Source organism: Alosa sapidissima, chromosome 16, assembly GCF_018492685.1.
Source record: "Alosa sapidissima isolate fAloSap1 chromosome 16, fAloSap1.pri, whole genome shotgun sequence".
Lineage (NCBI taxonomy): Eukaryota > Metazoa > Chordata > Actinopteri > Clupeiformes > Clupeidae > Alosa > Alosa sapidissima.
Window position 1 is genome coordinate 21,800,599 of NC_055972.1, and position 27,417 is coordinate 21,828,015.

General features: G+C 40.6%; 2 protein-coding genes across 5 annotated transcripts; one reads left to right on the plus strand and one right to left on the minus strand.

Annotated features, from left to right (window-relative positions):
• Positions 1-218: 218 nt before the first annotated feature.
• On the plus strand, positions 219-10,724 carry si:ch211-125o16.4 (neuroblast differentiation-associated protein AHNAK). 2 transcript variants are annotated; one of them, XM_042064951.1, is made up of 6 exons: positions 219-296; positions 2,624-2,682; positions 5,026-5,149; positions 5,325-5,461; positions 5,594-7,063; positions 7,706-10,724. In XM_042064951.1, exons 2-6 carry the CDS (start codon positions 2,680-2,682, stop codon positions 10,406-10,408), a joined length of 4,437 nt encoding a protein of 1,478 aa, XP_041920885.1. In that variant the 5' UTR covers positions 219-296; positions 2,624-2,679; the 3' UTR covers positions 10,409-10,724. The 2 variants fall into 2 exon arrangements, with proteins under 2 accessions (XP_041920885.1, XP_041920883.1); XM_042064949.1 differs by having other exon boundaries at positions 220-296; positions 5,594-10,724.
• Positions 10,725-11,051: 327 nt separating this feature from the next.
• On the minus strand, positions 11,052-27,344 carry edaradd (EDAR-associated death domain). 3 transcript variants are annotated; one of them, XM_042064954.1, is made up of 6 exons: positions 26,990-27,344; positions 16,994-17,052; positions 16,364-16,406; positions 15,328-15,398; positions 13,978-14,029; positions 11,052-12,918 (listed from the first exon to the last, which is right to left on the minus strand). In XM_042064954.1, the coding sequence occupies exons 1-6, from the start codon at positions 27,045-27,047 to the stop codon at positions 12,530-12,532; spliced, it is 672 nt and encodes a 223-aa protein (XP_041920888.1). In that variant the 5' UTR covers positions 27,048-27,344; the 3' UTR covers positions 11,052-12,529. The 3 variants fall into 3 exon arrangements, with proteins under 3 accessions (XP_041920888.1, XP_041920889.1, XP_041920890.1); XM_042064955.1 differs by having other exon boundaries at positions 15,328-15,392; positions 26,990-27,340; XM_042064956.1 differs by lacking the exons at positions 16,364-16,406; positions 16,994-17,052; positions 26,990-27,344 and adding exons at positions 15,434-15,463; positions 15,507-16,030.
• Positions 27,345-27,417: the final 73 nt, after the last annotated feature.

Below are 27,417 nucleotides of genomic sequence, written 5' to 3' on the forward strand. Positions count from 1 at the left end.
CCTGTTGTGAGCAGTCTTACTTTTTTTCTCTACCTCTCACCTCTGTGTGTGTGTGTGTGTGTGTGTCTGTGTCTGATCAGTAGGTTTCGGTGAACAGCAGCTTGTGTGTGTGCGTGTGTGCTATGTGCCTATTTGACAGAGTGTATGACAGGTAGATAGGTGGGCTGGCCCGTTGCTGCCTAACCTGTTTGTTTGGCTCCGGTGGTGTGTGTGAAGGCATTTAACAGTGCGATTCATCAAGAGAGTCAGAATCACTGGAGTTCAGAGGAGACAACAGGCCCCTACAGCATCAGATGGTGAGTCCATGCTTTGAAAGGCTGTGAACCCACTGCCTACAAGCTGCTCAGTAATAAGTCTCAGTGTAACTAATGATGATTTTGTGTAAGTTGACTGAAAGGATCTTTCATGTTAGGCGATTAGTAGTTTATTTTGCCTTTGATATTGCTTCAGAGCTATCAATGTGTGATTTCAAAATTAAATCTGTATTACTATCTGAAATATTCTAAAATGTGTTTCATATGCATGTGTGTTGTTGGCAGAATATACCAGGCCATTTCGTGAGCTTCTTGAAATCCGTGAAATACATTTTGTAACACTTTACATATATAGTCAGCCCATGGAGGCTTAAAAGATCATTTGTTGAGATTCAGTATGTAAAATTGTTGTTGAACAATTACTGAACGTGACCTTAACCAAATCTACTGTAACCCCTAAACTTAACCCTACCTATGAATTGTAGTTAATAGAATATAAACAAACAGATTCTTGATAATCTGAACATCTGTGGATAGTCTATGGGCGGACTATCAAAGTAAAGTTTGATCTAACATTCTTTATGAATTTATGCTTTTATCCAGCGGTTGTAACATTCAGGCTGCGATGGTAGACTGTGGGGTTTCGTGGGAGACACGCTACATATTGTTGTATTTGTTCCTAGCGTTACCATGTTATTTTTGTGACTGGGACATTAGTAAAACTCAGGAAACAGCCTCAGTTTCTAAATCTCAATCCTGAAGTGTACAGTTACACATTGCCATATTTTGTATTAAGTAAAAAAGCAGAAATGGTTAAAGGTTTTGTGGGTGTATGTGAACACACATGTGTGGATATGGTGCATTGATGGATGAAGAAGATCTTTTTCTACAACCCTTTCTTGTCTAGCCTCTTGGGAAATGGAAAATGTGTGGAAATGATTGTCCCTATGGGACAATAAAGACTCTTGTAATTGTAACTAGCTACTGTATGCATTCAACACTAGCAGCTGAAACCCAAGTGAACCTGCTGAACCATTGATGGCTCTTGTGGTATCGATAGTTTTTGTTTTGTTTTTTTGTGCTTGACTTTCAAGCTCCCTGCCAACACGTTGCACCCTGTTTGAGTGTCGAGTGCCTCTTCTCCCTAAACGTAAACATCCTTGCCCAACTTGCCCATCCTCTCTCTGAAAGAGGGTCAGTAACAAAGGCAGGCACTTTAAATCGATACTGTTGATATAGTTTCATCACTCTCACTGCCCTGCCACACCCTTGATTGACATGCAGATGACAGGAGGGGCTCAAGAATATTCGCCTGGCTTGGTGTGTCCTGCAGGCTGGCCACTCAGCCTCTTTGGGTGTGTGATTGTTGTGAGGGTGAGAGAGTGTGTTTCAAAGGAGAGGTATGTATTTGTGTTGAGAGGGCTGCATAGGTAGAGCCCACGTGAGCCACCGAGCATCCTGACTGACTGGTTTCCGGCCATTCTTGTTCTGCCAGAAGGCCATACCATAGATGCCAGAGGCATGATGTGCTGCGTGGGTGTTTGACTATGTTTCTGTGTGTGTGCGTGTGTGTGTGTGTGTTGTGCTTTTGTATGGTTTGTCTGTGTGTATGCAAGCCAAGTTTTGTCTGTGAGTTTTATGGCTGTGTCACATTTGAAATTAGAGATTTGGCCAAGAATTTAGTGTTGGATGCTTTGGTTCTAACCCTTGATAGTTAGTAAGAGGAAACTGCAATTAATTTGGACAACTTACTTTTTACCTTACTTTGGCTTTTTGGAAAACCAGTCCATCAAACAAACAAAACAGTTCTATCAGTGGACAGAAGACACTGCAAGAGGAATATATATATATATATATATATGCATTCAGTCATAAAGCAGATAACCATAAAATGAAGGAGAACGCTGACTTGTCAAGACATAAAGACCTAGTTTAGTTTAGGACAGTTTAAAAAAAGGTTTCTGCCTCAGAAGCTGAACAATGCATACATTACTACAGCACAAACACTCATAGATTGAGTAATCATACAGTACACCCATCCCTGAGCCGCGCCAGTTTCAATTGTTCAGGGATTAAAGCCAACATTTGTGTTGTCGGGTGACAAACCACATGTATAACCACATATTTTGGCAGATTACCTTCATTGATTTCTGGTGACTGTGAGTGGGTCTAAGTATGTGCCTCAAAGAGAGAATGGCTAAAGTACATCCGTTATTATATTGGTTTTGATTGATATGTGGGAACATGATATGTCATGTATGTAGTGCTATCTGGTTGGATAGATATCTATTTACATTTAGTTCTGCTGAATATGTCCAAAGCCATGCAGATGGTCAGAGTGAAATAATCCTTTCCTTCCTCTCTTCCAGGTTTTAATGAATGCGGCCTTTTAATGATATGCAGTTGTAAAAAGCTCTGAGTGAAAATGGTAAGTACAGTAAGAACTGTTGATAATATAGTCTTACATTATAATAATCAAATGTCTATTTGAATAGACACTTTAAAAATATATAATTTTTAGTGGCTTGTGTCCAAGTGTTGTATGCAGGCCTGGAATTTCATTATTTTAGGGGCAAGGCCACTTGGCCTTTGGTTGGGCATATTTGGCGGGGGGCACAAAGGCCACACGTCAGGGCACCAAGGCCAAAGTTAAAGGGACACCAGGCAAGCCTGATGCTTTTTCCCTACGAAACTCCCCCTCGCTCGGTCTGAAGCTCTTTTCCTTTTCTTTGCATCTTCCGTCAACTGTAAACTGTAAACTGATCCTGCTTCGGTCGGCGGGTATGATACACTGAACTTGCAAGCGGGATATTCTTCCTACAGGCAGTAGGGGCGGGTGAGAGTCTTCATTCGCCCTGTAATGAGTCATTTAACCATATACCGACTTACAAAGATGAGTAATTAACACGAAAACGTTGCCTGGTGTCCCTTTAACTATAGCTTACAGTAGGCTACATTATAATGATCAAAGTTGAATTTAGTCTATTAACAGCTGTAGACCTGTATCACTGAATGAAACATTACAAAAACATGAAACCATGAAACATGACATATTAGCCTACATAGAACTGTAAATCATCTGATTTTAATATTTACCGATATTTAAGCTATATTTAACATTTATTTTTATATATATATATATATATATATATATATATATATATATTGCGAATACTTATGACCCCTGTATTTTAAGGAAGAACATTTATTTATTTATGATATATTATTCATTCACAAAGAAAATTGGTGTCCTTAAAGGTTGGATATTTCCTAATTTTTTTACTTAAGGCATTAAGATCAATTTGATGATTTTATATTCCTCTTTTTAGTCAACTTTAGCATGGGTTCAAAAACGTATGAGCCTCACTGTATATATCACCAGTGATGTGAATGATTAAGCATTGACAATATTTAATATTACTGGTGGTGATAAGGTAGTAGGGGGGCCCACAAATCAAATTCCGCTTAGGGCCACATCAGGACTTGGATCGGTTCTGCGCATATTCTGTGTTTTGAATGCGGGCGACTGGCTACATTTAAAAAAAAAATAATCACATTTTTAAATGCGTTCATAACGTGCAGCTCGGGATGAAACTTCCCATACATTTTCAAAAGAAGTAAATAGTTGTACAATATTTCAGTCAAGCTTTAGTTGGTTTAAACCTACAACTGAATGTATGCAAAATGGAAAGTGCCTAAAGTATTAACTTTGATTTGCTGTGCTGCATACTGGACAATAGATGCACGTCGTATATTAGACTTGTATGAAGTATTAAAATGATTGTTTAAAGTAGTCTATGTTCGAAAAAATATTGAAAGGAATCAGGGGGAGCCAGTTCAGTGCCCTACTGTATGTCTTTGGCAAGTAGCCTACTACAGTAGACACAGGTGAAGAACAGTCAGCCTCAGCCATCAGGCTACATCAGCACAATCAGACCCTTACAAAAAAATAACAGTATTACTTCAAGTCTCAAACTGCAGATTTCTGAGTATCAAAACAGTTTGGAGGAAATATTTGTAGTTCTTATGTAGGAAATGCAGTATTTTGGACACAAAAAACTGCATAGTACTGTACTTTACTGTAGAAATGCAGTATTTTGGACATGAAAATACTAGGCTACTGCACTATAGCCTACTGTAGTATAACTGAACTGTACTAAAAAAAAAACAGTTATTTTTTGTACTGGGATATGTACAGCAAGTATCAAAAGCAAGCAGCCCAGACCCTAAAACTGGGCATTTAGCTGTGAAGGTCCTTTATGGGGAAAAACACTATATTTGGTAACTTCCGTAGACATCCAAAATGGGCTGGGATGATTGTATTGGAAGCATTACATTTCGGCCCTCAGAATTTAGGTAGGAGGGCCCCTTAGCGGGATTTAACTTAGGGCCTCTTGGACATCTGAATCGGCACTGCTAATATTTAAATTTCTTGCCTTGTCTTCTGGCTGCTGAATGTTGGATTTTTCTTGCCATGCGCTGTCACTTTCTCCACCACATCAAAAAACTAAATTAATTTGTTAAAATCGCTGCATCAGTCGGATACTAAGCAGAATATGGAAAGAGGGGGAAGTAGTCATACAGGGCACCAAGGCCACAGTGGCCTGTGAACATACGATTTTTAAGGGGCATCACGGCCAACGCAAGGGGCAATGAAATTCCAGCCCTGGTTGTCTTTTAAATCTATGAATATGTACTTACTCAGTGTACAGTGCATATCTTTGTAAATATTAATCTGCAGTGATTGTGTTTTCTTGATTGGTCTCTTCAGAACGGGGAAATGAAAGGGAAAAGCATCTCAGCGGATGTGACCCTAGGAAACATGGACCTTGGAGAAAAGATCATCTCTGTAGGGAAAAACCCTTCCTTTGCCAGGAAGATTGGCCTGAATGAAGGTAGAGTGGAACCTATTTATGCTTTTGAGTGACTCCTTTGGATCCTCCATGTGCAATGTTGCCCATCTTGCCCTTGCTGATGGTGTTAGTCAGTGCCATTCACATGTATTTTTGATATTTTTGATGTTTATTATTATGTTTTAATATCATTCTTGGCTTCTCTATCTCCATATAGATGATCAGATTGTTGCTGCTACCATTCACTTGGACCATCTTGCCAAAGATGATGCTTTAAAGTTGTTGAAGATCCTCGTGCCCTATGATGACAAACTTGAGGTTAAAACCAAATCCAGCATCGTGCTTGATGGTGATGTAAGTGGCTGTATTTTTTCCTCCTCAAGTAATGGGTAGGCCTACATACTCTTCCTAAAACTTGTCAGACATATATTGTTTGTTTTTAAAGGTTTGACTTATTTCCCATTGTCACCCTTTTTGTTTTTGCAGCTCAATGGACCTTCATTGAACGGAATTGATGGTGGTGCAAAATTTACCATGCCAACAATAGGCATGTCGGGACCCCAATTAAAAGGAGCAGGCTTGGATGGTACTGTTCAGAGCCCTGAGCTTAGTGTCTCAGCACCATCAGTTGAATCCCCAGATGTGTCTGTTAATGTGGACCCACCAGAAGTCAACAGCAACGGGCTGAAATATAAGGCCCCTAAGTTTAAAATGCCAAATTTCAAATCGTCAACAAAAAAGCCACAAGTTACAACCCCAGACGCAACTTTGACAGGCCCAAGCATCAGTGCAAATGTCGACACACCAAAGCTCAATCTTCAACCTCCAGATGTTGATGTCACCTTACCAAAAGCTGAACTTGAGGGCCCAAATCTGGATATAGATACCCCAGATGTTGACATTGAGCCCCCATCAGGGAAGTTCAAATGGTTCACACTTCCAAAGCCAAAGTGGGGTCACCCTCGACCTAAGATAGAAACCTCAGACATTGACGTTTCTGGGCCAACAGTTAAAGCTGATTTGGATATACCAGATGCAGAGGTGAATCTGCCCAAAGCTGAAATTGATGGTCCAGATGTTGACATTGATTCACAATCAAGCAAGTTCAAATGGCTAAAAATGAAGAAACCCAAGTTTAGGAAAATTAAAGGACCAGATGTGGATATTGATGCAGATGTTACAACACCAGACTTGGACCTTTCAGCACCAAAGATTAAAGCTGATGTGAACACGCCTGATGTTGATGTGAAATTACCATCAGCTGACATAAATGGTCCAGATGTGGATCTCAAAGCTCCTGATGTTGAGGTAAACGCTCCATCAGGGAAGATAAAATTTCCCACTCTAAAAAAGCCAAACTTCAAAATCAAGCCAAAAGTGACCACTCCTGATATCGATGTTGATGCTGACATTAAAGCTCCAAATCTTGAAACACCAGATGTCAATGTAAGCCTTCCAAATGCAGACATTGATGGCCCTGATGTTGATCTCAACGTGCCTGATGTCAACATTGATCCCCCAAAATCCAAGTGGAACTGGAAGAAGCCTAAACTGAACCTCTTAAAACCCAAAACACCAAGCCTGGAAGTTGATGCTGATGTAAAGGCACCTCATCTTGAAGCGGGACTTGACCTGCCTGATGGAGATATAGCTCTGCCTAAGGCAGACCTTACAGTACCTGATGTGGACCTCAAATCTCCAGACCTCAGCCTCTCTGCACCAAATATTAAAGGTGACCTCAATGCTCCGACCCTGGATGTTAATCTACCTGATGCAAGCCTTGAAGCACCAAAAGTGGATCTAAAAGCACCAGAAGTTGACCTTGATGCCCCATCAGGCAAGTTCAAGCTGCCCCCAATTAAATGGCCAAAATTCAACCTGTCAAAAGTTAAAACACCTGACATTGATGTTGATGCAGATGTAAAGACACCAGATTTGGATGTCTCCCTACCAAAGGTTGAGGCGGGACTTGATGCTCCTGAAGTTGATATACATTTGCCCAAAGCAGATCTTAATGTCCCAGATGTCAATCTCAAAGCACCTGACCTCAACCTTTCTGCACCAAAAATCAAGGGAGATCTAAACGCTCCAGCCCTAAATGTTAACCTACCAGATGCAAGTCTAAAAGCACCAGAGGTAAATCTCAAAGCACCAGAAGCTGACATTGATGTTCCATCAGGGAAATTCAAATTGCCTCAAATTAAATGGCCAAAAGTGTCTGGACCAAAGGCTAATGTAGATGTAGATACACCAGACTTGGATGTCTCCCTACCAAAAGTTGAAGCGAGACTTGATGCTCCTGAAGTTGATATAAATTTGCCCAAAGCAGATCTTAATGTCCCAGATGTCAATCTCAAAGCACCTGACCTCAACCTTTCTGCACCAAAAATCAAGGGAGATCTAAACGCTCCAGCCCTAAATGTTAACCTACCAGATGCAAGTCTGAAAGCACCAGAGGTAAATCTCAAAGCACCAGAAGCTGACATTGATGTTCCATCAGGGAAATTCAAATTGCCTCAAATTAAATGGCCAAAAGTGTCTGGACCAAAGGCTAGTGTAGATGTAAAGACACCAGATTTGGATGTCTCCCTACCAAAGGTTGAAGCGAGACTTGATGCTCCTGAAGTTGATATAAATTTGCCCAAAGCAGATCTTAATGTCCCAGATGTCAATCTCAAAGCACCTGACCTCAACCTTTCTGCACCAAAAATCAAGGGAGATCTAAACGCTCCAGCCCTAAATGTTAACCTACCAGATGCAAGTCTGAAAGCACCAGAGGTAAATCTCAAAGCACCAGAAGCTGACATTGATGTTCCATCAGGGAAATTCAAATTGCCTCAAATTAAATGGCCAAAAGTGTCTGGACCAAAGGCTAGTGTAGATGTAGATACACCAGACTTGGATGTCTCCCTACCAAAAGTTGAAGCGGGACTTGATGCTCCTGAAGTCGATATAAATTTGCCCAAAGCAGATCTTAATGTCCCAGATGTCAATCTCAAAGCACCTGACCTCAACCTTTCTGCACCAAAAATCAAGGGAGATCTAAACGCTCCAGCCCTAAATGTTAACCTACCAGATGCAAGTCTGAAAGCACCAGAGGTAAATCTCAAAGCACCAGAAGCTGACATTGATGTTCCATCAGGGAAATTCAAATTGCCTCAAATTAAATGGCCAAAAGTGTCTGGACCAAAGGCTAGTGTAGATGTAGATACACCAGACTTGGATGTCTCCCTACCAAAAGTTGAAGCGGGACTTGATGCTCCTGAAGTCGATATAAATTTGCCCAAAGCAGATCTTAATGTCCCAGATGTCAATCTCAAAGCACCTGACCTCAACCTTTCTGCACCAAAAATCAAGGGAGATCTAAACGCTCCAGCCCTAAATGTTAACCTACCAGATGCAAGTCTGAAAGCACCAGAGGTAAATCTCAAAGCACCAGAAGCTGACATTGATGTTCCATCAGGGAAATTCAAATTGCCTCAAATTAAATGGCCAAAAGTGTCTGGACCAAAGGCTAGTGTAGATGTAAAGACACCAGATTTGGATGTCTCCCTACCAAAGGTTGAAGCGGGACTTGATGCTCCTGAAGTTGATATAAATTTGCCCAAAGCAGATCTTAATGTCCCAGATGTCAATCTCAAAGCACCTGACCTCAACCTTTCTGCACCAAAAATCAAGGGAGATCTAAACGCTCCAGCCCTAAATGTTAACCTACCAGATGCAAGTCTGAAAGCACCAGAGGTAAATCTCAAAGCACCAGAAGCTGACATTGATGTTCCATCAGGGAAATTCAAATTGCCTCAAATTAAATGGCCAAAAGTGTCTGGACCAAAGGCTAATGTAGATGTAGATACACCAGACTTGGATGTCTCCCTACCAAAAATTGAGGCAGGACTTGATGCCCCTAATGTAGGTTTAACATTACCTAAAGCAGACCTTACTACGCCAGATGTGGATCTAAAAGCACCAGACCTGAATATCTCTGCACCAAAGATTGACAGTAGTGTAAGTGTGCCAAAAGCAGATCTTACAGGACCAGATGTAGATTTGAAGGCTCCAAGTATAGATGTTGAAGCTACTTCAAGTAAAATAAAAATGCCTCACTTTAAGCTACCTAAATTCAATCTAACAGGACCAAAGGTGAAAACACCCAGTGTTAATGTACCAGACATTAATGTTCCATCACTTGATGCCCCAACAGTTACAGCTGATGGGCCTAGTCTTGACTTGACAGCTCCAGATATCACAGCACCCAAACTTGAGGGTAGTATCACTGCTCCAGATGTTCATCTGAACTTGCCAAATATGGATGTCAAAGCCCCTAAAGTAGATCTTAATGTTCCTGATGTCAACGTTGATACAGACTTGAAAACACCAGATTTCAAGGCAGACACTGAGGGTCCAGATGTGGACTTGAAAGTTCCAGACCTGGATGTCGATCCCCCTTCAGGAAAATTCAAAATGCCCCATTTCAAATTGCCTAAATTTGGTTTATCAACCCCAAGGGTGAAACGGCCTGATGTGGATGTGGATGTGAAAGCACCTGAAGTGGATGTTGATGTTCCCAAAGTTGAGGCAGACCTTACTGCTCCAGAAGTCAAAACTGAGGTCAGTGCTGATATCAAGGGCCCTGAGATTGATGTGGATGCACCTGATGTCAGTGTTGATGCATCAAAGCCAAAGTCCAAATTCCACACTCTCAAGAGGCTGTTTAGAAGAGGAGAAGAAGGCCCTGATGTTGAGGTAGATGGAGATGTAGGCACTGACATTAAATTGCCAGAGGGAGATATACCATTGTTCAAAACACACAGACTACCACAATGCACCATTCAGAAAGCATTGGAGTTCCCTGGAGCTGTAGACCTGCACAGTGACCCTGTTAATCCTGAATTGAAAACCCTGATTAGAGGAATCAGTACTCCTAGTCTGAATAGCCAGGGGCAGCAAACCGGACCAATTGACATCAAAGAAAGGTTGAGATTATTTGCTTCACGGTCATCATTAGACAGAAGCCTGGATGATTCATCCCCTGTAGGAGCTCAAGTGAATGCGCCCTCCCTTGAGGTCTCCCCACCAACAGAGGTCAGTTTCAGTGCCCCAGCATTGAACATTGAAGTAAATGGAGATGGTGATAGCCCAACAAAAGTCAAACGAGGAACATTCAAAGTGACAAAGCCCGAATGTGACAAAAGCATCCCTGTGATTAACATGTCTGGAAAGGATGAGAATAAAAAAATATCAATAAGTCTCTCCAATATGCTTGGCCTTCCCACGAAGTATGACTCTGATGGAGATTCCTAAATATCTGTGGAGCTCTTGTATCATATTTAAGTCAACTGATTTATACACTAAGAATAATATAATGATATAACATATTGAAAGCTTACAACAAAGTTAGAGTAGGATGGATTGAGTTTTTAATACTGTAAGTAATGTTATGTAAAGTATATTGTGAATGTGATATCATGTTAATATATGCTACTTCCCATATACTGTGATTATGTGTGTGAAGATATGTATGTATGTCTGTGTGTGTGTGTGTGTGTATGTGTGCGCAATGCGCATGTGTGTCTACATTTGAGTTAGATGAGATAAACTATGAAATCCAGTTTCTACAGCTGCTGAATACTGTGTATTATTCTAATAGGCTATACATACATGTTTATTACAGTTTGGTTTCATAATTACATTAAACTACATGCGAATGACATTTTATTAAATTGTTTTAATACATCTTTCAAAATTAGCAGTCTTGTCTTATTAAATTAATCTGATATTAAATTAATATATCCAGGAGCCAATTAAAAAGCAAAAAGTCTATTAGTTGTTTTTACCAGCCCCATGAATTTGACATTAATATGACAATGGAAGTTGATACTGTAAAGAAGACTTCTACGTAATAACAGAAATAACAAAACAGCCACTTCAATTTCCACTTACCATGTTTCAAGTGTGTAATCATATTTATTACTGGAAAACTAGAAAAACTAAATACAGCAGAAATGACAACATTGCACCACACACCCCATGCAATTATGCAACCAATGCATTAAAATAAATGTAAGAACAGAAGCCACTTTGAACGGATTTCACCAACACTTTAGCCAGGTACTTACAGCCATTGAAAATTATAGGACAATACATTTTGGAAAACACATAGCAAGCTTTCGCACAAGGTGAAATGCACCTCTACATTTGCTGGGTGTTCTAAAATATCAATTCAAGGCTGTAGAGAGAGAGCAGTATTGTAAACTGTCAACTTAGGAACATCAGGACATTTCGGACAGTAGTGTGGTACACACAGTTGAGAAACTTAAGACTGGAAGCCAAATTAACTTACTCCTCACAGAGGAGATGAACAGATTGAAGTTTAGCTTTACACCTAAAACAAGTGTGGTCCTACATAATGTCAACGGTTAATAGCTTTTGTTCGGTTAATAGCTTTTTTGATGTTTCAAGGCTGTTTTAATCATATTTACAGTAGGTTACAACAATTTTCTGAGTCAGATCCTTCTCACCGTTCCTTACAAATTCTCGGCTAGTGTCTCAGGGACTAAAGACTGTGCACTTATCATTATGGTATGAATAGTTTTTTTACAACTTAATATTTCACAGTCAAATCCATAAACTATTTCTCATGTGACCACTTTTTAGCATTGAAACAAGGCTGTCTGCTTAAATAGTCTGTATGAATTATTATGCTCCCATCTGTCTCCCATTTCAGGTGTGTTTACAGTCAACTGTTTTTTCTGTTCCCCTCAAAGACCACAAAAATACATTAAACGCATTGCTTGTAGTAATCTACAGTGTGAGAAAATGTCATTGTCTTTAACTCATCTGCCATCCCCCTAAGAAGTATATTCTTGAGAATTCCATGTAGAATAGTTAAGATTATTAGAATATTGGGATAGTAGTTCAATAAGTATGACTACTAATGGGTTATTGGGTAAAAGCAGATAATATTTTCTATCCATCAGATTAGATTAGATTTAGGTTTTAGAGATCAATAAGAACACTATACCATGACAATGACTTATTCAATCTCATATTTCATTGTTAAGACACCTCATTATATGCCATATGGAAAATTGTGCATTTCTCTTCAGAATGAAATCAGCAGAGTCTGAGCAAGGCGCTCAACACAGGCCCCAAACAATCCCTATCCTGATTAAAACTCTACAAGAGTCAGGTACGCTTTTCCAAACTTCCCTTAGCAATCAGTCAAAGATGAGCATTAATAACAATAACAAACATAAACTCAGTGTAGCTATGTGGATCCATCAGAGAAAATTGTACTTGAAGAGGCGGCATCAGTCCTTCAAGACTGATTCCAAAAAAAGTAAACAAAAGTCACATTCTGACGTTTTACATCATCCGTCAGCCAGGGCCACGGGTCCGTCCGTCCCTAACGCCGACCGCTGACTAGTGGGCGTGCTGCCAGCGCGAGGGCCAGTCGTTCTCCATCCAGCGCTGCAGCAGGCGCAGCACGTCGATGCGCTGGTACAAGCGGCAGAGTTCAGTGAGCTCGCGCACGCTCTTCTGGTTGTTGCGCAGCAGGAACTCCTGCGTGGGGCTGTGCTGTGGCGAGCCCTGTGTGCGGTGCTCCAGCAGTGTCAGCTCGTCGTAGCTCATGCCCCAGCGGCTGGCAAAGTTTTTCCAGTTCTTGACCGTGCAGTGGGCCGGGTCCAGCTTCTGCTGCAGCCGCTGCAGCAGGTCACCGTCGTTCATCAGGTCGCTGATCATGGGCGCCGGAGCAGGACAGCAGCACTTGTCACACGAGCTGTTCAGGTACTCCAGGTCCTTTGTGAAACCTGGATGTCAGATAGGCGAGGTTTATATAGTTTATAAGTTTATATAGTGCATTTCATACAGAGGGTTATTTCATTGTGCTTTACATAAAAAAAAGCAAATAATAATAGTAAATAAAAGGGTAATAGTTTAAAATATATATATAGTTTAAAAAGTAAAGTACATAAAATAGAATAATTCAAATACACAATAAACACAAAGTGGAATAATTGAAACAGCGTGCATAACAACTTCTGATTACTGGAACAACTAAACCTTATGCTTCACATTTTGGCATAATCAGTAAAAGGAATAATGAACACTTTAAAGGTGCCATGTGTAATGTCCGCCACAAAATCAATTCATACTCCACATTCCATAAAAGATGGGGGCAGTATATCTCCAGAGTATATCTCCTCGCCCTAATTTCTTCTCATTCTTTTGATGCGTGTAGCTCATTTCTTGGATATTTTTACCTCAATTCTTACACATTAACTTAATTAATTAACAGAAAATGCATTTAATGAGTTATCAGAAAGCATCTGAAAACAGTTTGGTCTTAAGTCTAGATGTGAAACTGGCACGGGCATGTCATCCGGAAGTTGGTTCCAGAGCTGAACCAAATAGCCGCAATATATTTAGTTCTACCAGCAGGTTTTACCACAAGTATTTATCCGGAAACCTGAGATGTCTACAAGATGTTCACTGCTGAAACATGCATGATGGGTAATTAGGCCTTGTTCAATTTGATCATTTACAAGATGTTAGACAGGGGTCAAGGGGACCGCTTGTCTTTTCTTTTGTCACTATACACAGCATTGCATATCATGTGATACATTATACCTTACTTATTATACGGCCCCCTCATAATGCTGCAGAATACATTATCCCTTACCTAATGCTTGATATTCTTGGTATGGTTGTTTTTGAACACATAATGTGTTACTCATATAATCTAATATAGCAGTACAGTGCAATAAACAGAAATTTAACTAGGAAAACCTGTGACAGTACATTTTAATTTGCATTTCCTAAAGCATTCTTTTATAATGTCATTGTTAGGATAAGAGAATGGAGTTTACCTGAAGAGATTGATGGGTGGCAAATGCATTCACTTCCATTGTTTTCCACTGGCTAGGAGGAGAACAGATAGTTTCAATTATTATTTTTTAGGTCTAATACTAATACACAACATGTGCAGCTTTAATATGAGTAATTTTATCAGCGTTAATATATGTATATAAAAAAGTGTGCTTCTTGGGAAGTGTAGGAGGAAATGAGGTAGGCGTAGCTGCCCACAGCATATCTTTACAGGAAGGATGACTCCACTGTCAAATGGAACAATGCTACTTTTAGATTAGCAAGTGTGATGAGTTGAAATCTAACTGTTTCCCTCTGCCCACTGCAATGAGTGCTACTGACATAGTCTAGGATGTGTCATTTATACAAACGCTGCAACCATCCAACATTTGATCTACAACCCGAATTCTGAAAAAGTTGGGACGCTTTGTAAAATGTGAATAAAAAAAAAAGAATGCTGTGATTTACAAATCATGTCAACTCTACATTTAATTGAGAATAGTTCAAAGACAACATATTAACTGTTGAGAGAATTGTTTACTGTTTTTTGGAAAAAATATGTTTATTTTGAATTTACCTTGGGGCAGCCGTGGCCTACTGGTTATTGCTTCGGACTTGTAACCAGAAAGTTGCCAGTTCAAACCCCGACCAGTAGGAACGCCTGAAGTGCCCTTGAGCAAGGCACCTAACCCCTCACTGCTCCCTGAGCATCGCTGTAGCAGGCAACTCACTGCATTGGGATTAGTGTGTGCTTCACCTCACTGTGTGTTCACTGTGTGCTGAGTGTGTTTCACTAATTGACGGATTGGGATAAATGCAGAGACCAAATTTCCCTCACGGGATTAAAAGAGTATATGTACTTACTTATACTTATACTTTAATGCCAACAATACAAAAGTCTCGGAGACTGACTACAGACAGCATGCTTTCTATGGGCATGACCACATTGTAAAGAAGAAGATAGATAGATACTTTATTTATCCCCGAGGGGAAATTCAAGAAGGTTGAGTAAATGTAATATTTGCTTTTAAATGTCCAACTACCTGCAGCATGGCCAACATCACCGCAAGGAAACATGATTATCCCAAGTTGGAACCTTACGTCACACTAAGTACTATGTAGTAGACCATGTTTTATAAATCTGAACTTTGGTGTGGATTTCAGTATATACACTACACAAATGCCTAAAAACCAGTATGCCTAAGAACATAAGAACATTTTTAGACATGAGGCCACAAGGATTGACCTATTTCCACCCCCCACCCCCAACATTTTTATCAAACTTTCCTCACAAAACTGTTACACTGATTATTATGGTGTACACCAGCAGTCTGGTTTTAAGTGACACTCACCTGTTGTATTCTGCTTGTTGGGCTTGTTATACATCCAGGGGTCATGGATGGGAACTGTAATGTCACTGTATCTGAACAAAGAGAAATACACAGGCCATCTTACAATCACAATAAAGTAAACATGCAGGTGGTAATATGATCAGATTTACTGGATGTCATGAGTGCTGCAATACAAACAGAGTGTGAAAAATTGAACATTGTAAATGGGATGGTTACAATTCACACTCTGCTAGTGAAATAATAATAGAAGCAATATGTTCTTATGAAGATAATTGCTCTGAGATGGCTTGCCTCAGCCTGGTATGAGTTGCAAGGCAAACAAATCACCACTGCACAGCCTCATCTAGTGGCAATTTAGTGTAGATGAAGAGCAGAGGATGTGAGATACAAGAAATGTCTCCTGTACAGCACCATAATCAATGGGAATAAATCATAAATTATTTGAAGGCAGTTTGCATTTATGATAAATAACAATTTGATTAGGAAGTGGTGTCAGTGTTTTGACACGCAAACATATTCTGAACTGAAAATCAAACTCAAAATTCTGAGAATCAGTCACAATCAGGAAACACGTGAATTACCACTAAACCACAACTTTGCCTGTCAATGGTGTTTGTCATAATACATAAAAAAACCTACTGTCTGTAAATCAGTCATAATAAAATCATAATAAATAAATACAAATATACAGTATAAAAATATATCAAAATAATAATATAAACATTAATATAAAATATAAAACAGCCTTGTCAAGTTTAACTAAGGTTCTAGATTTATTTACAGAGAAAAGTTCAAAATAATTGAAGTGCTTGACGTTGGGCAGCAGTCAAAGTTATAGAAATAAGCTTCTATGTTATAAAAAAACATAGCACTGTTAATCTTAAACACAAAATTATGTTCTATGGAACATGACACTTACAGTGTAGTACACTGATGACATGACAAAACCCTAAAGCTAAAAGATGTTTGTTTTTTGTATCATGACAATGATGTACAGTTTTGCATGGCTTATTTCAGTTAGCACTTGAATACATACCTTGGGGCTCTGTGACTTGAACTGGATAGGTGGACTTTAATGACTGCAAGTGATGAAACGTGAAAATGTACACATGAGGAAGACAAGTCTGTAAGGCTTATGAGCACATAAACTAATGCAAGCTAAGGCTGCACCAGCTACCCAATCCAACAGGGCCCATCAAAGGGTGTGCAGCGTGGTGAGCTCAAATAATACCTTCAGATGAACATGAAAATAAGTGAGAGTCTAGTCGCAACATGCCTCTGAGACAACTTTGCAAACTCAGGACTTCACAAAGACAGTGGGAGCATTCATAATGTTTGCAACGATTCACAGTTAGCTTTCAATGAAACAAAACCCCATAGCAGTAATGTTTGAAATCATTATATAACAACATAACTCTACTAGATATATTTAATGAAACAGTTTAGTATCATTTTACTGAAAGTATCCTTTGAATCATGATATGCGTCTACAGGTTAATGTAAGGCTCTGGTACATTGTTATTCTCACATAAGTAAACAGAGTTACAAAGTAGAAGCCCCAAACCTAATCCCAAGCCAAATCGTGTAACATTTGCTTAGATAAGAAATACATTGTACTAATCATCGCACATATATAGTACCAAAGAACATAACGTAAATGCCGTACCATGCTTCCCATGAAGCTACTTGTGTCTGTGTCCTCCACAGGCTCTGAAGCAATCCTCTCTGAAAAAACACAAAGAGGCACAAAACGTGGCATTTCAGTGCGGGTGGCGCCACTAATGAAAGTAAATAGAACAAAATGAGACAGAGAAAGGAAGAGTGTGGTGACACAGGCTCTGAGTCACTCTATTTCCTCATCTGGGACCTGTCCAATGAGAAGACTCCACTATTAGTGCATCTGACACCTTTGGCACAGTTCACACCTTAGCTGTGGTTGGAGATGTATGTTTGATAAATTCCGGACAAGTAACTTAATTTACAACAGGAAATATTAGGTGGGCCCTATCCTCTGCTACAAACAAAGGATGGTTAACTTGAAGCTAAGTAGGCCAACTGTTGCCATTTCTGATGCAAGAGAAGACGTATTGACATCATTCTGCTCAAGGTTTCTTCCTGGAACAGTGTTTTTTCCTTGCCATATGGCGTGCTTTCAGGGGGTTAAGGGTTAAGGCTGCCACTGTTGCTATATGACGTGCTTTTAGGGAGTTAAGGGTTAAGGCTGCCACTGTTGCCATATAGCGTGCTTTTAGGGGGTTAAGGGTTAAGGCTGCCAGTCTTCCGGTTGTTGTGTTGCTTAAACGTCTGTATATAAAGCCATATAATCACAACACATACTAAGAACATATAAAGCTAACCGCTTAGAGTCCACATCAACGGGGCCTAAGCATTTGTTAGCCTAAGCATTTGTTAGCAAAGCCTATATACATATACAAGGATACAAGGATACAAGGACGTTTATTGTCACATGTAAGAAATGCAGTGAAATGATGTCTGGTGTCAGCCTATTTGTGGTAATATGTGGGGTAAAAAGTGCAGTAGAAGAGGGGTTTAGTAGATTAAGTGTCAAGGGCTGCATAAGAAAGGTGGGGGAGGATTGGGATGGGGCGGGGGGGCACCAACAAGGAGCACCCAAGAGCAACAGGGGCAAGGAAAAACTCCCTTACCAAGGAAGAAACCTTGGGCAGATCCACAGCTCAAGGGGCTAACCCAACTACCAGGGGTCTTGGTGTGTGTGTGTTGGGGGGATGACAAGGGAGATGGGATAGTGTGCTGTGTATGTGGGGAGAGGGCAGTGTGGGGGGCGGGGGGGGGGGGGGCAGTGTGCTGTAAGTATGTTGGGGATGTGTGTTGGAGAAGCTTCCTGATGAAATAATGTGCTGTGTATGTAGGGGAGAGGGGGGGGGGGGCAGTGTACTGCAAGTATGGTGAAGGGACTTACTATTGCAAGCAGAGTACTGTATGTATGATGTATGTGAGTGATGACAGTGAAGATGTGTGTGTGGGCGGGAGGGGAGTGGAGCAGTGACTGTGTGTGTGTGTGTAGTGTGTAGGTGGGGGCAGTGTGCTGTAAGTATGTAGAGGATGTGTGTTGGAGAAGATCCTGAAGACAATGTGCTGTGTATGTAGGGGGGGGGGGGAGGGGGGCAGTGTGCAGCAAGTATGTAGAGGAGGCTTACTGTAGCAAGCAGTGTGCTGTATGTACAGTATGTGAGGTGATGACAGTGTTGATGTAAGTGTGTGTGTTTTGTGTGTGTGTGTGTGTGTTGGGGATAGGGGTGGGGGGGCATAAAGGCTAGGGAATCAAGGACATGGGTAGATAGATGGAGGAGAAATCAAAAATAATAAATAAAAAGTTCTATGGAGATGTGCAAAAGTTGGAGAAAGTCAGATATGTGTGTGTGTGTGTGTGTGTGTGTGTGTGTGTGTGTGTGTGTGTGTGTGTGTGTGTGTGTGTTTTGACATGTGATGAAATAAGAAAAAAAAAAAAAATATATATATATATACATATACAAAAATATATATACTACTAAGTATTTCTGATATGTTGCTGATTGGATCATAAATGGCCACATCAACGAAGAGGACTGACTGATTCTTCTTTATTATTGTGTTACATGTTCCAAATGTAAAGCACTTTGAGCTGCATTCTGTATATATATTGGGTGCTATACAAATAGGGTGAATCTGGGTAATCTGGGACATTAGGTAATGTGGGACACTTAACATTCAGCGAGTTTAATTTCTGTTCTAACTAAATGTAGTCATCAAAACTCTTACTATTTCACCATAGATGTCATGTAGGCAATTAGCCTATATAATATTAGATATTCAAAAATAGCTGATAGCCTAACTTCAAGTACAGAAAATGTCCTTGCTTTAAGCCCTATAATAGCCTATGTGTGGTGTTACCAACTGCATGACACTGGGCCTAGATATAGTGTCTCTGGTAACCTATGTTATTTCACATAATGTTTAGGCTACATACTTGGAAAAGGCAGTTAGATAGTGTTGGATATGAAAATCCATAATAGGCCTATTATACAGGGGAGACACTGATTAATTTAATCTGACTAAATTCATCCTATAAGAGGTCTGGAGAACACTTTGTGGGCAGGTGACTTTGTGAGCCTATGGACTTTTGAATAATATTCAAAGAAAGGTTAATTGGAACGATAAATACCGTTATTACTGTAACCGGTTAACTAAAATGGAAAAATAGCGTACAAGTGAAATCGGTTTTGTTATCATTTTCTGTTACGTTTATCCAAAAATTGTGTTCGATCCCGGTTTTCATTTTCGTTCTTTGAACCGTTTCTAATCCCTGGTTCTTAGATATGCACACTTCCGCTATGACCTAGCTGGGTTGGAGTGGACATCAGAAACTAATGAAGGCCGTTTTTCGCCATCAGTGTAAGGTAATAGATAGATATTATTCATCCCAAGGGAGATTCTTCCTCTACCTCCCTCTTCCTTTGCATTTCATTAGTGAACCCACACACACACACACACAATAGAAATTAACCCACTGTGAGTAGCGAGCACACACAAACACCCAAAGCAGTGGTAAGCCATTGCAGTGGCACCCGGGTCAAGGACCCTTGCTTAAGGGCACCTTGGCCGTGGATAGCAGAGCACCTATTAATCACTCCCGCTGCCCACATTTTTCGGGGATCGAACAAGCCACGCAATCACCAGTCTGATTCCCTAACCAGTATGACATGGCTGCCCTGTAAAAACAAAAACAATGCTTGAACGTTCTATTTGGGCCCCAATCTACTTCCTCTGCATTAAGATAACATATGGAATGTTAAAAAGGAAGTCTTGTGGGGCCAACTATGATGCTGATAATGGAACTCTCTTGAAAGGATCCATATGGTTCCTCTAGGGTTACTCTCACGATATAGCCCTCGCTGCAAATGCTGTTTCTGACCAACAGTACTCGATCTACAATGCAATGTGTTTGGCACCATTACATCCGTATTGTGGTCTAATGAGAAGCGGTAGCCTACTTATTTTTTCTTTGAGGCAGCTAGCACCTCGGCATCTTCTTAGAGGTGCTACTTGCTCTCTCTCTGTCGATTTAGGGCTGATTTGTGGTATATAGATACAGAAAATGTACTGTAGTTGTAGGTATATGGAAAATATACTTGAGTAGAACATTACTGGCTCAAACACCTACATGAGTAATAATGAGTAAAAGTACAGTAACAAGTACAATAAAAAGTACTCGTTCCTTGAAAAAACAACCTGTTTACTTATGTGTGTTACAAGTAGTTGCGTTACTACCCACCCCTGCAACTACATCATTATGATATGCAGATATGTATATGTATTTGAAAATCTTGTTAGGTAGGCTGTTGCTAAGATACTAAATCTGGCTGGTAAACATAAACAATAGATATGTTTGAGCTGAGTCATGATCACTGATTATGTCAAATGGCAATATGGACTGCAGATGACGTCATGGCAGACAGAGCCTAACTGTGTCCTTTATTCAAAGGCTGAGGATGTATGGAGAGTTATGGGCCTGTACATGTTGCATCCTGGGAGGGTTAGGCTTCATGTTTTGAAGTATGGAGGCATAAACCCCAGAATACACATTGAAGCATGAATGTGCGTGTGCGCAGACACAAACACACACACACACACACACACACACACACACACACACACACACACACACACACACACACACACATGCACACACGTGCACAGCAGTCTTCAATTATTTGTCTCCTACATGCACCAACAAGACTCCTTGCTCTACAACAGGTCTTTCTAACACACACACACACACACACACACACACACACACACACACACACACACCTCAGGCTCTCTGGGGGAACTTGTCAAAAGTGTCACTCGGTAGGAAAAGCCACAGTGGAGACGACATGTACCAGACACACACCAAGTAGACACCGTCCCTAACCACAAAAAGCCCAGGAGGAAAAAATGGCTCCTTTCTCAGGCCTACATGGCCCCAACATGACCTTGCATTTATAAACACTCCATCTGACCAATGGTAATGCAACGCAACAGTCTTACTACTGCAGACATCCCCATTTGTAGAATTCACACGCAATATGCGCACAGAGAGAAAGGTGATTCACACAGTGGAAAAAGAAAAAAAACAGTCATCAGAGTTTTGCCTGTCAGTCAGTCCATTCTTATTCATATAAGAGAGTAATACACTGTATCAACATACATACGTCAACATACTAATTGACTAAATGGTGTCCAGCTGTTTATTTGAAGCACACTCCCCGTATGGACATCAAAAAGAGCGTGAGGAGAATTTTGGGTTACACTTTACTTGAATCGAGTATCGTCATAAGAGTGACATGACACTGTCATGAACGTGTCATAAACAAGTCATAAACTTTATGACATAACGCTTCTATTATTAAGTGACATTTGGTTTTTGTCATAACAAAAGGGTTAGGATTAGGGTTAGAGTTAGGGTTCATGAATCATGTGTCATAACATATGTTCATGACAGTGTCATGTCACTCTTCGTCTGTATGTCAAGTAAAGTGAATTTTGATACATTTACCACAATGGGCAAAGGATATTATAATCAAGGACCTGGGGCCGTATTCACAAAGCCTTTTATCTTACCACTAGGAGTACTCCTAAATCGCACTAAAAGATTTTAGCTAGGAGTTTTCTCTTAAAAGTTATTCACAAAGCCTTTCAGACCTACTCTTAGTAAGGAAAAATGACAACTCCTATACTAAGAGTGAGTCTTCGTTGCTATGGATGACGTCATTACTCATGCACGAGTTTGACTGAAGTGACCACCTTGATTGGCTGATGATTGTAACGCGGGAATGATTCCAAACACCTCCCTTACGATGATGAGTGACAGGTGACAGGTCTGAGAATGCGTGCGCTACACAAGTAGTGCGAAGGACGGAAGATCATGAATAACTGAATAAAAAGGCCTAGCCTAAATGAAAAGAGTAAGGCAAAACAAATAGCCTAGTAGCCTAATAAAACATAGGCCTACGGATTGATGCAGTAGGCTAGGCTATCTTTGCAACATTATTAAATTAATCTGTCACCATATGCCTACGTTTGCAAAGAGGAGAACATTTTAATTTGATTCACAATGAAACGTTACATTTAATTTACATGTTGACAATGAGTAGTTTTGGTTGTTGTTGGTGGCGTTATAGCATCCCTTTTATGCCTACAATGCAAAATTGTTCCCTCGCGATTGGAAGCTCCTGTTGCGCATACCCATTTCAAAACATCGCAACGTGAAATGCCACAAAAAGCTGTTTGTGAATAGGTCTTAGTGAGTTAGGAGTCCTCTCGACTTCTTTTAGGCTGTCCCAGACTTAGGTGCTACTTTTAGGTCTAAAATGCTTCGTGAATTACTTTTAGTGAAAAAAATTAGGAGTCCTAAAGTTAGGAGTGACACGCCCATTATTTTTAGGAGTTGCTCCTAAATTCGCCACTTAGGAGCTACTTTTAGCCTTAAAATTCTTTGTGAATACGGCCTCTGACCTCTAAAAGTACATATGTACAAACATTTAGTAAATATATAATTATGGCATTTTTATTAAAGATCCATCTCTTAATCATCATTTAGATCTCACTTCTCACTTTCACTGCCATTTCGGCCGGGGGAATGTAGGGGAAGTACCATGATCCTCTGCTTGATGCTTGATGTTGGTGATGATGCACAATTGGAAACTGTACTTTGGAAACTGTTATAGTGTGTCCTCACAAATAAAACTGCCAAGCAAAGGATACTGTTAAAAATCTTGGTGACATACAGCCGTTAGGGCTTCGGCCTTGAAATCAAAGGGTTGCCGGTTCGATCCCCGACCAGTAGGAAAAATGTGGGCGGGTAAGTGGTTGAGCACTATTCTCCCATGTCCACATCCACGGCTGAAGTACCCTTAAGCAAGGCACCTAACCCCTCACTGCTGTAGCAGGCAGCTCACTGCTCTGGGTTAGTGTGTGCTTCACCTCACTGTGTGTTCACTGTGTGCTCTGTGTGTTCACTAATTCACGGATGGGATAAATGCAGAGACCAAACTCCTTGTATACGCAAGTACTTGGCCTAGAAACCTGATTTACATTTACATTTACATGTACAGTGATCTAAATTTAAACAGTCACATGAAAGCAATAACTAAATCAGCTTTTCACCACCTCAAAAACACTGCCAAATTTAGTGGGCTAATGTCAAAACATAATCTAGAAAAACGCATTCATGCATTCATCTCCAGTAGGGTTGATTACTGCAATGGGCTTTTCACAGGTCTTCCAAAAAACTACAAAATACTAGACTATCAAACAGCTTCAAATTATACAAAATGCAGCGGCTAGGATTCTCGTGAAAACCAGAACAGACCACATTACTCCATAAGTCCCTGCATTGGCTACCAGTATGTCGCAGAATTGACCTTAAATCGCTTATGCTTGTTTATAAATCACTAAATGGAACGGGACCAAATTACCTAGCAGACATGCTTCAGCAGTACATACTTTCCAGACCTCTCAGGTCTCGGGAGACATACTTGTTAGTAAAACCTTCTGTTATAACTAAACATGGTGAAGCAGCTTTTACTGTAGTTGCTAGCAGTTCAGCTCTAGAACCAACTTTCAGATGAGGTCAAAGTTGCCCCAACTGTTGCTAATTTCAAATATAGACTTAAGACCAAACTTTTCTCAGATGCTTTCTGCGAAATTCATTGCCCAGTTCACAGAGCACTCTTCAGGTAAGTACTATTGCTCCTTGTAGTACTATTGCTGTCCTTAATTGGGCAAAGGGGGATTCTGTGAAGTAGTTGTCCTGTCATTTAAACAGAATAGAGAGATCGGGCATAGTCAGTGTAACGGCTCGTTCTTTACGGCTCGAGAGTTACAGCTCTACCGGTTTTCTCTGAAACTCTGAGTGTTAACTATGTGGGTGTTAATACTCCACGAGGGGGACTAGTCCTATGGTCGGGCATTTAGGCCCTGAAAGGAAACATATGTGTGCGCACACAATTCGGGACTACTTCAAGAATCTCCATAGAGTGCTGCTGTTCACTGGGTGTTTGACTAGGATCATTATCACTGAGTTACACATTTTTGAATCTGGGAAAGTCTTTCAGCTAAAATGTTTATCTTTTCTCACCCATGGGTTATGTGTCACGTCATCCTGGATGTGATTTTGTACTGCTTTGTGATTGTCTGTTAAAGGCACTCTTTGTAACATGTCTGAGTGTGGTTTGTGGTAAGATCCTCATTACTCAGTTCACAGAGCACTCTTCGGGGTGAGTATTGTTCCTTAGTTGGGCAAAGGGGGATTCTCTGAAGTAGTTGTCCTGTCTTTCAAACAGAATAGACAGATCGGGTAGCCTGGCGGGCCATCCTATATCATTGAAATGCATAGTCTGGAATCGACCCATTCACCTCGCTTAATCCAAGGGGCGGGCAGAGAATTGTCTTTCAAACTGCCTAGGCATGCAATAGGCCAGCGCTACGACCATATCCGTATCCGGTCGGCAAAATGGCAAATACATCCTTCTTCGAAAGGAATGACTTAAGTGCATTGTGTTGCTCAACTTTCAAAGAAAAGCACAAGTCCAACTCCTCCAAAGTTGACGCCAACGCCGATTCAAACAACCGCTCTTCGTTCGCCATAGCCATCTTCCTTGTTGTTCACCGTCGCAGGACTGTAGTCATTCTGTTAAGCCCGCCTTAAGACTCTCTAACAAAATAGAGCGCTGTGATTGGATGACGTCCACGGCGTCAGCCAACAGAAATCCCTATGGTTTGCTACTAGACGTACAGGCTGAGCAAATTCATTTGCCGCCGCTAGGGTGCGTCTAGATTTCTAGGCTACAGATCGGGCATAGTCAGAGTGTAACTGCTTGGTCTTTACGGCTCGAGAGGTACAGCTCTACTGACTTTCTCTGGGTGTTAATACTCCACAAGGGACTATCGAGCCCTGTGGTCGGGCATTTTGGCCCTGAAAGGAAATATATGTGTGCGTGCCGCGCACAGTTTGGGACTACTTCAAGAATCCCCATAGAGCGCTTCTGTTCAATGGGTGCTTGACTAGTATAATCATGCTATATTGTTTTTTATGTGTTTTAATTATTACTTTTTGCCCTTTATGCTTTTATGTACTATTACCTTGCGTGTTTTATGTTTTATTTTTTATTCTTTAATTTTTAAACTATTCTTTGACTATTGCCCTTCTATGCTTTTATTAGCTATTCCTGTTTGCTTTTGTAAAGCACATTGAATGACCTTTGTGTATGAAATGCGCTATATAGATAAAGTTGACTTGACTTGACTTCACAACATTAGTGCTTTCCAAGGCCTTGTCCCTGAATGTGCACCAACTGTAGTCTAGTACACTAGTCGTGATGAACACATGTTGGATACTCAGTCCAGCTCTTCATGTGCACAGAAATAGATCCAGGTTCATCAAGCCCCCTCCCCCATAACTTCCAAGGTGCATCTCCAAAAGCCTGCAGACTGTTCGGATTCATCAACCGCGAGAAAATCTCTGAATCAACCCATCATTGTCTCAGCACAGCGCCGGAATGCAAGGGCATGTAGCGACGCGCCCTGGACAGAGACTTGGAGATGAAATACACACCGCATAATAATATATGGCCCAGGGACACGATTCTACAAGAAGGAGCCCAGATTCTCCAGTGCATGGCCACCCAGACATCTACTCCACACAAACAGTACCAGTAAGCATATTTTTTTCATATTCATGGACACTGGAGAGCATGCACATACACACACACACACACACACACACACACACACACACACACACACACAATATATAAATACTACTAATAATAACACTAACATGCTCCTCAAATGCTGTTGAAAAGTTTTAAGCTTTTGAAAGGCGCAAGCCACAGGAGATATTCTGAGGCATATTTTGAAAATGAACCTGACTTGTTAACCTGAAATGGCTGATTTGGGCATCAGTGATGATACACCATTGTGGCTGATGCTGTATTATCAGCCTGCCTGGTATAGAATCTATGAAAGGCCACAGTGGATTATGCAAGCATGCCTCAAAAGTGAAACTATATGAATTGCTTAACTAAACCATGCTGCTCTTGTAAAGCATTATGTTTGAGCATGGTTGTAAAGGAAAAGGTAAGGAGCGTGGACCAGCTTCTTTTCCAAGAGAGCATACCCTAATGTTATGTGTAATGACTTTTAATAAATAATAAATAAATAAATAAATAAATAAACACCTGGACTTATAGTTAATAGACAGAAAATAAACGACTCATCCCAGTCCTCGTAACCCTATTTTCATAAACTGGACTAAACATCATATCCAATTTTAAGTGAGACTATAATGATAACCAACTAGGCTATAATCGGTTGTTAATTATTGCATTGTTGTGTTGGCTTGGTTGAAATTGTCAATGCAGCTACTAGCTTACAGTTACAATCATGACATAAACTTGAAAATGTAGCCCACCTCAGTAAAGCTCAAACGCGCTTTACATACAAGTAGTAGGCCTACTGAAAAAAGAGTTCAAACTGAGAAGCTTTCCCCAGCTGAAACAATCGGAGACGGTCTCTACCAAGCTGAAAGACCAAGTGATCACAAAGACTACACGAACTGAGTCAACATCTCGCGGAAAAGGAGAAAAGTGTAACTTACCAATTGGCTCACTGAACGCTCTCAGGCTGGCCATGGTGACAACAAACGCTTCACACATAGAAACACCTGAGCGCGAAATAAGCAATTTGCAGAAAACCACAGAAAGTTCTGATTCCAGACTAATAACCTTCGCCTGCGCTGCACCCACGGGTGAGAAAGTCTACCAGAGTAGCCAGCAGCGCGGCGCTACAGATACACCCGTGATAGTCTGCAGGTCCTCTCACGTTCAAGTTCAACGAGTGTTACATCCACTGCTTCTAACTCTTTTCACTGCCTGTGGTAGAGCTTCTTGTTAAAAAAAAAACAGATTGCCTCCAGATTGCTCACACGAAAACTAGGAAACGACCCACGCAAACGACAAAAATAACATCAAATGTGGCAAGTGCAGTAGCCTAGGCTAAAAACCACATCACAACCCCCCTCCTCAC